General features: G+C 31.4%; 1 protein-coding gene across 6 annotated transcripts; it reads right to left on the bottom strand.

Annotated features, from left to right (window-relative positions):
• Positions 1-270: 270 nt before the first annotated feature.
• Positions 271-8,599, bottom strand: LOC107410881 (uncharacterized protein At4g18490). 6 transcript variants are annotated; one of them, XM_048466385.2, is made up of 16 exons: positions 7,934-8,598; positions 7,086-7,177; positions 6,521-6,647; positions 6,002-6,190; positions 5,080-5,886; positions 4,708-4,761; positions 4,305-4,493; positions 4,094-4,231; positions 3,801-3,944; positions 2,871-3,053; positions 2,594-2,777; positions 2,364-2,431; positions 2,230-2,275; positions 1,963-2,112; positions 699-809; positions 271-603 (listed from the first exon to the last, which is right to left on the bottom strand). In XM_048466385.2, the coding sequence occupies exons 2-16, from the start codon at positions 7,144-7,146 to the stop codon at positions 547-549; spliced, it is 2,508 nt and encodes an 835-aa protein (XP_048322342.2). In that variant the 5' UTR covers positions 7,147-7,177; positions 7,934-8,598; the 3' UTR covers positions 271-546. The 6 variants fall into 6 exon arrangements, with proteins under 6 accessions (XP_048322342.2, XP_048322345.2, XP_048322349.2 ...); XM_048466388.2 differs by having other exon boundaries at positions 8,091-8,598; XM_048466392.2 differs by having other exon boundaries at positions 2,230-2,266; positions 7,086-8,599.
• Positions 8,600-10,545: the final 1,946 nt, after the last annotated feature.

Below are 10,545 nucleotides of genomic sequence, written 5' to 3'. Positions count from 1 at the left end.
GAGATGGTAGGACATAGAAGTGGGTGAGCCAAAGCGACCAATTGAATAGTCTTATTACTAAATTGACATCTTCGTTCCTCTAACGTCATGATCTTGGTGGAAATAGTAAAAACCAAACAAGTTTGGTGAAATTTGACCAAATGAAACATAGCACTTTGATGCATAACAAGATGGCTCTCTTAAGAATCGCAGATTCGTTAGCGTCCTCAAAGGTTTTTCCCAATTTATATTTTCAAACTTTGGGGTCCTATTGAGTTTTTCAACGCAGGATCCAAGAAGACACTACATGAATTGAAAAGGAAGTAGTTATCATGCATTACACTCACTGTCCACCACTAAATGCCTCTATCTGTAAGCAATTAGTTAGATCATCCAGAAGATAACAAATTGTACAGTAACTTGCATGTTCCTATGAATGTTTATGCTTAGCAACCATTTTAAATTTTTCAATCCACAATCAAGTATGTGAAAGAAAACATGGCCAAGTTGATGACAGTGAATCCATATACCCCTGCCTTCTATATGATCAACCATTTATCCTGACAATCACGCTTTAAGCTCCTTGGACATCAGTTCTGCCGCAAATTTCTGAACCTTGCGGATGTTTTTAATGATTAAGGAATTTTCAATTTCACATGATAAAGAAACAGAAGCCAATACTAGCAGAAAGAATAACAGTGAGGACAGTGTAAGGATATCTTCACTTCATAGATTGGATGGTTGAGCATCAGAAGCTTATTGTTGTTCACAACAGCTCGTAGTAATATTTCTTTCGCTTCCTCATGCTTCCTTTTTAGCATGTTGCAAATCTGTTGGGAGGGATTGGAAAGGGAAATATAACATTCAGAGAGAGAGAGTTATTATTTTCATAAAATATACTATTTTGTGTAAAGTACATTATAATACTTGGTTACCAATTGATATGGCAACTAACTTGGTACTAATACAGAGTCTAATGGATGCTTATGGTGAAAATTTGGTCACAAGCTGAATAGTTGGATGACCCTTAGATAATGCTGATGTGGCAGACAATTTAACATTGACGATTGTGAATATATCATTGCAGGCCATATCATGCAGTTGTAGGAAATGATAAAAAGCACTGGCATTGCAAGTTCACAACAGCACTGGTGGCTTGAGTATTACTTATTTCCAAAACAGTTACGACCAATATATCATTCTGAATGATATTTACAAAATGCAGCTAGATAAAAAGCACTGCCTTTGAAAGTGCACAATAAGGTCTTTGATGCCTTGAGTGTCACTCATTTCCAACATCACATGCATAACCAATATCTAATCATTCTGAACAGCTATAGAAAAAAGAATTTTCATTGCAACTTGTAAGTGCATAATAGCTTTTGATCATATATGTCAGTAGTTTTATTTTGGAAGAGGAAAAATATCAGAAAATAAATTGAATTTTTTTCTTTTTCCTTTATTTTTTCTAGTTAGCCGACAGGAACAGTTAGCAGAGCAGAAAAGAATATATTGATGCCGCTTTTTGAGCTATATTTGACATACATTCCTTCAAAAACATCAAATCTTACCTCTAGACACGCCATCTTATTTTATTTCTCAACATAGTAAAAAAGTGAAGGAGAAAGACTATAAGGGGAAGAAATAAAGAATAAAAACCCATCTTTCATAAAATTTGAATGTTTGTCCTGATACTTAATTGAAAACAGTGAAACAGGTTAACTTAAAAATCAGAAACATATTTGGCCATTAAATAAAGAGAACAACACCTTTACAAGTGTAATTTCCTACATTTTATGATTAGCTTTTTTTTTTTTTTTTTTTTTTTTTTTTTTTTTTTAACTGTGATAAATCTTTAAATAATTTTCTATATAGTTTTCAAAATCAAGTCACCCAAAAATGTTTCAATACAACATGACATGGTTACATCTCTAGTGCATGTAAACTCTTTATGGCAAAAAAATTAATCGGTAGTTTACTCACATCTTCAAGCTCCTTTGTATAGGCTTCAGCTTTTTTGACATTTCCATCATTTTCCAGTAATGAAGAAATTTCAAGTTCCATCACATTCACCTTTTGAGGACTTCCGAGCTCAGAGGTTGGATGCTCTACCTTGTTCTCGTGAATGCAAACCTACCAAATCATGAAGGAAACTATTGTGATTAATTTATCTAATGGCAGGTTTCGAACTCATTTAAGCATATCAGTCAACATTGACGGAAAGTCCCAAAATGGCAGCTTAAATAACACCTTTTCTTCAACCACTCCTGGCAGTGGTTTTGAATCACTGCAAAAGCTTTGGGGAAAAAAGTATTTGTTAGTTCAGAAAACTTCATAGTGAATTAAGAATTAAACATACAGGTAATATTCAATACAATGAAGACCTGCTTTCACAATGCAACTTGGTGAGGCGTTTTAGAGGCTTTAAAGATACTAAATCAGCATCCGGTAACTGTAAAATGGATTCCCAAATATTGGTGAAATATCATAATAACTTTAGCTTCTAGACAAAAATAAAATATGCCAAAGCTCCAAAAAAGAACTACTTTGTCTTCATATCAATTTTCATAGAGGATTCAATGAATTGAAATGAAAAGGTTGGAAAATACAAAACCTCATTTGCTTTCCGCTTCAATGACAGGTTCAGTTGCAACAGATTCTCAGTGATGTTAACTGGATGATTAGTATCCATTGCTGTATGACTTTGTATATTCTTGTTCTTCTCTGAGCTTAACTGGGAATTAGTTTCCTTCAGAGCTTTAGAGTTTGATGAAACTTTGCTGGCTCCTTCTAAAGTCCTATATTTCAATATTTGGTACTTAAAAGTTCAGTAACAAGATTTTCTCAGAGAAATGCCTTTTAGAATATGAAACACTGTATTCATAGCATACTTGGAAAGTTTCCAGGTAGAGAAATCAGATTCCACTATGCCAGCTTCGACAGGACTGGGTTTACTCCCTTCGACAGAAATGATATTTGACTTCTGTGTAGACTCTGTCCTTGAGAACAGAAGTTTTGGATTCACGCTTCTCTGATTGCTAGAATTAGTCTTCTCTGATGAACTGACTTGGAAACTGCAAGAAAATCCCCCCATGCTTAAAAGGCTTGTACCGACAATCAGACTAATAGCTAGGTCCTGTGGAAGTTTTGTGGCATTGCATTACTTATACAGGTATACTAACAATACCATTGATATGCCTATAACCCTTGCATGCAATATGAAGAAAGGATCATTATTATTCAGTCCAGAAAGAATGATTAGATAACATCTCAAAAAAGTCATCATTATAAAGAGTGTATAGTCATCAGGAACAACTCCAAGCACAGATCTTCCAACAATAATGCAGCTAAAAATTAAGCCCTTGTTTGGGAGGAGGGATGGAAAATAGGAAGGATGGAAGATGAAAAAGAGATGGAAAACTGGAGGGATGGAAAAATTCATATTTTCCCTCTTCTTGTTTGGTATGACATAAAAGATGGAAAACTACTTTCCATCCTTCGTTTGGTATAGAAGTGAAAAATGGAAGGAAAAAAAAAATTAGGTAAGTTTAGCTATTTTGTATTCACTGAATGTGATGGTTTTGGATGGAAAACCCATCCCCTAATTTTCCACCCATCCTCTTCTCCTTCCTAACCAAACAACCAATCTATTTTTCCTCCTTCCACTTTTCCACCATAACAAACAACGAGTAAAAGGATATGTACCTTCACTAATCCTCTGAATTTATATTTACACTAAGTTGATTGAAGGTATCTCTGGATTGAAAATTCTGACAGTACAGTGTATAAGATACAAGAAGATTGCATACAGGCTGCATTACCCTAAAGGATTTTGTTCTTTAACTTTCAGTTCATGTCCTAGCATAATAGGTTCCCTTTTTGTCACTTCCATATAATGTAGCTGAGACTGAGAGTTTCCAACCAGTTTGCAACCACTTGGCAAACCATCAGAATTGAAGCCCTCCCTGTTCAAGATTACAAGGATACTGTCATTACCACTAGAAGTGGCTTTTACAGTATTTCTTTTAATTCAATTACTTTTGGGATTAGAAGTCCACATAATTTCAATATACAAGCTTCCATAAATTGGACATAACAAGTTTAGTTGCCTCACTTGATGTTACTATGATCTTGGACATTCTTTTCACTTCCCCGCAAAATATCTTTGCGTTTTGTTGACTCGGTTTCAATTGACACAGGATTACCACACAATCTACTTCCAATTTGTGCATCATTTGCATTTTTGTGGTCCCTGTTGAAGATTCCATGAAAGAGAATACAATATAAACACAGTTATTGCACTTGTTACATGGAACATGGCTTACCCATTTTCTGCAGCAGCACTTATCTTCATGGGACAAGTACTTCTGATTCCAGATGAGAGAGACTTTATCTCAAAAGATGATGACTGATGCAATAAAGGTTTACTTCCATTTGACTTCTTTAAAGCATTTGAGCAGAAACCTCGAGGTTCATTTTCGTTTAGCAGCATCAGTTTATCAAATACAGGGTCACTGTAACAATTAAACAGAAAAGAAAACACTCTGAAATTCACATGTAATGCCCTATATCACATCTTATACTTACATAATGTTTGAACATACTTAATGAAAACAGAGTACAATATGTTCCTCACTAAATTTTAGAAAATTCATGAGCTAAGCTAATATGCACATCAACTTATTAACATAGAGAAGCTTCAAACGAAAAACCATGCATCCTTTACACCTTATTATCTGAAATTCTTGATTATTTTTCATCTGAATATCTAGAACCATCCCTCTGCATAAACATCAAAATACCCATTGTTATCATTTCTCATTCCCATAGTTTATTTTGAAAATCATCAACTTGGTAACAAAAAAGAAGCTTCATATTAAAAAAAACCGTGCATTCTTTACATTACACCTTAATAGCAAATGTATCTGAAATTCCTGATCATTGATCAAGGTATATCCAGAACCACCATACCGAACAAAGATCGAAGAACTCATTATGGTCATTTCTCATGCCCATAATTTATACTGAAAATCACTTATTTTAAGAATTGGATCAATTAAACACAGATGGAAGACATAAGAATGATTACAGAATTCTGACCTTCCTAGTTGGGCTGAAGGAGGTTTGGAAGTTAAATTCTGGTTTTCTTCATGGTCTTCATTGTCATGTGTTGCCTTCCTTGAGTCACAGCTGGTGGAATTATCTTCAATATCTAAATCATCTTCAGTTGACTTAGCGTCATCCACAGCTCCTATTGAGATTTCACTGCCTGACTGATTCCTGCCAACATTATTGCTTCCTGAAGTAGTGACGTGTGGTACAGATGAATTCCTCATGGTCATATTTTCTTGATGAGATCCCACACCGACCATCATGTTTACATTTGTATCTTCTTTTTGACTTGTAGTAATATGCAATTTGGTGCCCCCTGGAAAAATTTCTGTCTCTCCTTCTGGCACAGCATTTCTGTTTGAGTTGATCTGAACTGGAGTCTGGCCAGGAAAATGAAGCATGGCTGGATGAGCACACAGTTCTGTTGACAATGCACTCTCATAAAAATGACTTTGTTGACCTCTTTCTTCCTCACTATTATTTATTGCTTTATTTTCTGGAGAAGATCTGGTATTAATGAGGTTCCCAGAGGTTTCAATCTTTGCTGCACAATCATCCTTCATAGAACTAGCATGCCCTGAACCCAAACTTTCAACTTTTGATGCAGGCACACTCTTCGATGCTGCAAGTTCCATGGTTATGGTATCATCAACTCCACCAACACCTTCAATCAGGTTACTTCGAGAACCTTTACCCCGAATCCCATCTGAAGAAACTTCCTTTTTGCTGGATTGATTCTTGTTCAGATTCTTTTCTTCTTTCATTAAGCATGGTTCGAAATTGAAACTATCCAACCTTATTTTTAAAACATATGTAATAGATAAGAAATTTAAAAAGTGATGTGTAAGTACACTAGCTTTCTATTTGTATAATTATTAACTGTCCATATAACAAGAAGGTCCAAGCTTACTCATTAAAATCAAATGAGAAACCAAAGGGGTCTTGCTTCCCTTGACGATTTCCACTTGCAGACTTTCCTTCAGATCTTTCTTTGGGTTTTGCAACTTTTTGGGGAGAGCATGACAGGTCAAAGTCTGACATGTCCACCTTGAAAGATGACAACTTACCAAACTCACCATCCAGATTAAAATTCGCATCCCTGAATAGAAGAAAGAAAATTCTTATCGAGTGGTGTCTGGCCATTGCAGATAATAAAATTATGAGTGATATCTATATTCAAATTGGAGTAATCTTATCAGCATCCAAAATCAGTCACTCAAACATATTTGCAACACACAAAACAAAAATCACCATGGACACAGAAAAATCATACTAGCATCGAATGTACTGGAAAGAAAAAACAGAACTAGAAAAAAATTGCACATGGAACTTAAAGAAATAATTAAAAGAAAAGATTAAATGAAAGGTTTGTATAGTTTAATAAATAATAGTTCAAACTTCAAACAATTCAAATTTAAGCAGTACTTACAGATTTTCAAAGTTGAATGTCTTTTTCTTGCCTTTAGATATTGTATTAAAGCTAAAATCCATGGCATCATCCTCAGTTACTGACATTGATTTCCAGGAGCTGAGAAATTCCTTCCCAATGTCGTCATCTTTTTGAAAGGTACGTAGAATTTCATTAAATCATTTGCGTCAGATAAAACATCTAGCCAGTAAATTCATGGTATCTAGTGACATATCAGAACTTAAAGATCAAACATATAGAATTGGCCGCACTGAACTTCGCTCATTTCACCATGGAGTTATAACTCACAAGTACTACATATAAATTTTCAGAACACTCTTTCCTAATCCAAAACATAATTGCAGCTCTTCCTTTCAATGCAATACTTTACTTGAAACATTGTGACTAAAAATCTTCAACTACCTCAACTTGGCAGATATACGTCTAATGAAGGATATTAACACCCCACATTGTCAACTTTGTTGCTTTCCTGTCACTCTCGTGATTTTATCTTGACCAAAGAGACCGTAATTCAATCATTCAAATTCTTACACCATACTAGAAATGAAGTTCAAGATATTCATACCTAGTAATGTATTTTTCTTTTTCGGATTAACAGATGAAGTTCCCTTCTCTGCTTCTCCCATCTGAATAGACAGGTGGAATTACGACAGATCTCTGCACACATACAACTGTCTGGCATGGAACTCAAATTTAAAACGAGCCGCACTTTTAGTGCTTCTCAATATAACAATTTTTCCATATGATCCAATAAGCATAATAGCATGAGACAGATTGAATAAATAAAAGTTTACAAACTGTTTCCCTAATCCTATTGAATGCGCATAAAAAAACCAGTCACTATTTATGGTTATCATATGATATAAGCAGAAAGATAAAAGAAACAAGGCATCGGCAATTCCTAGTATCAACTAGCCACAAAAATAACGTCTATGGAAAAACAAAAACAAAATAAACCAGGCATAATTGGAAAAATGTAGTACGTATAATTTAACAGTATGAAAACCTACTAGAATCCAGACGACATTCATCAAAGAAAAAGTGTAAACAAGTTCATTTTGATAAACTCCACAGCCTTAAAACGGAAGCCAACAAAAATAAAATCTCACCGCATTATTTACGTATCAATGCAATGCTAAGCTAATATTCAATCAGTCACCGATCAAAATAATTACGCATAGTAGCGCACCTAAATGTTTAAAAACATTAAGCATCAGAGACAGTAAAGCATTCGGATGCATGAAATTTGAAAGGCTTAAGCGAGCAATTGAGCAATCGAACCGATAAAATAACCAAAAACTGGAAGTTGGAACGAGATTCCGCGACAAATAAATTTAAAATGAACTCTAATCCTTATAATGCGCAGGACGGAAATAATTCAAACATTAACTAGATCATAACGACCAAGCAAACCTCTAATTAGCAACTGATATGTAAGATGCATAAGAATTCGTCGAAACCAATCGCTTTCACAAGAGAGACGGCCAAAAATTCAAGCTCGAATTAGGTTTCTTTGAATTAGGCAGAAGCAAAGAATGCATGATTATCAATGATTTAGATCGAAACCTACATTTATTCCAAGCGACTAGATAAATACTCGCTGGAGGTACAGAGTGAGAATGAGATTCTCAGCTGGTTTGCTATGAGAGAGAGAGAGAGAGAGTGTGTGTGAGAAAGCTCGCTGTTTGGGAAGAAGAAAAATGTGCAAGAAACTGAATGGCTTAGTTCCTCGTGTATATCTACGTGTAATTCTTTTGAAGTTGGAAGAGGCAGAGTGGCGCTATTTTTGCGCGGATCGTAGCCTCCGGAATTCCTCGTCGAACAGATTTTGATTTTTTTTTTCTATTATTATTTTTTTTATTTTCCCGCTGAAAGAATGGATTCTGAAGTTGATTATACATTGTAACGCATGTATTATACATCAGTATTGCCAGCGAAATAAAAACCTAACGATTAACGACCAAATCACAAATTGAAGTTTGACTTTTTGGAGGGCTTTCGTTTTGCAAGCGCCGTTACAAAATCTCCCCTTTGCCGGCTGATCTACAAATCAATTTTTTCCTCTTTTTTTTTTTTTTTTCAGTCATATTATTAATTTTAGGGTTAATTGCTGACTAATGTCATGAAATTTTAGGATTTATATGCATCGAATTTTAAATTTGAGGTTGTTTGAGCATTAAAGTTTCAAATTTATTATAAATCAACCTAATTAACTAATAATATTAATTTTATTATCAGATAATATCAGTATTTGTTTTTCAATCAAAAAAAAAATTATTTTTCTATTTTATATTTATAGTTTTTTTATTTAAAAAATAACCAATTGTATTTTATTTAAATTAAAATTTCAAAAAATAAAATATTTTTGGATAAAAAATTAGACAAAAATAAAAATTTAAAACAAAATTGATATTTCGATATGATAAAAATATTTTTATTAGATTAAAAATTAAATAAAATAATTTTAATGGACCAAAAATTAGTATGCCCAAATCATAAAAAAAAAAAGAGTCCAAAATAAAAATAATAAAAAGTAGACCAAAAGTTAAACATAAAATAAAAATACATTTTAGTTTTTTATGGTTTTTTATTATATTCTAAAAAGAAAAGAACAATACATCCATCTACACTCATTTGCGAATCACTGGATTCTATAAAAAAAAATAAACAACTATAGAAAAACTAAAAATAAAATAAACTATTTTTGCATAAAAAGATGATGATCTAAAGATAATAAAAATAATTATTAGACCAAATAAAAATAAAATAAAAGAGATAAAATCAATAATAAATTTTTTTTTTTGGCTAACTTTTTTTTTTCGGTTTGTTTGTAAAAAATTATTTTAAATTTTTGTTCTAAAATTATGTTATTTAATTTTTTATCTAATAAAAATATTTTTACAAGAGCAAATATTCCAATTTTATTTTTTTTTTCTAATTTTTATTTTTGTAATTTTGGTCTAATTTTTTTATGGTTTAGATGTAAAAAAATTTATTAATTTTTAATCTAGTAAAAGTATTTTATTTTAATTTTTTATATCATAAAAAGTTTTTTTATTAAACCACAAATTTAAATTTTATTTTTTATTTTTTGGTCCAATTTTAGGTCTAAAAATATTTAATTTTTTTAAAATTTCAATTAAATCAAATAAAAATTTATAGAATTTTCAAATAAAAAATCATTAATATAAAATGGAAAAAATAAAAAAAAATTATTTTTTGCTGAAAAATAAATTATGGCATCTGCATATATAATAATAAAATTAACACTTTTAGTCAATTGAGTTTATTATAACAAATTTAGAGGAATGTATTCAATTTAGAGTTTGATAGATTTAAAATGAGTTATAGATTTTAAAAGATTTGATGGATTGTTATGAAATTCTACAGACTCCATAAATATTTTATAAGAATTCAATAAAATCTTTGGATTTAAGGCTAGATTTTATATTGATAATTTTTTTCATATTTTTACTATTAAAATTGTTTTAAATCCATTAAAATTTATCATTTTTTAAAATCGATGATTTTTTGAATACCACTAGATTTTAAAAAAATTTTACAAAGTCCTAATTGAATATATATAAATTTTAATGGATTTTTATAAAATCCATTAAAATTTGAATTGAATAATATTAAATTTGTATGAACTCCTTTAAAATCTAAATTGAATACCTCTAAACTTTTAAAGATTTTTAAAACTTTCAAATTGTAAATTGAATACACCCCTATTAAAATTTTATAGTTCAATTCAAACAATTTCAAATTTTAAAGTTCGATTTATATACTATTGAAATTTTATAATGCTAATAAGCAATTAATCCTTAATGATTCTATATTAAATATAAACTTTCTTTCTTTCTTTTTAGAACCTATGCCTCTTAATTTTTTAAATAAAGAGCAAGCTAAATGCAACAAAATAAAATAAAAAAATAACAGTAATACTAGACCACGACGTGTATCAAATATTATGTATTGATATTTAATTAATTTATATTTAATTATATTTATTTTTTAAAGATTAA

This window comes from Ziziphus jujuba, chromosome 1, assembly GCF_031755915.1.
Source record: "Ziziphus jujuba cultivar Dongzao chromosome 1, ASM3175591v1".
NCBI classification, from domain to species: domain Eukaryota; kingdom Viridiplantae; phylum Streptophyta; class Magnoliopsida; order Rosales; family Rhamnaceae; genus Ziziphus; species Ziziphus jujuba.
Note: the sequence above shows the minus strand (reverse complement) of the source record. Positions and strands in the feature narration are given on the sequence as shown.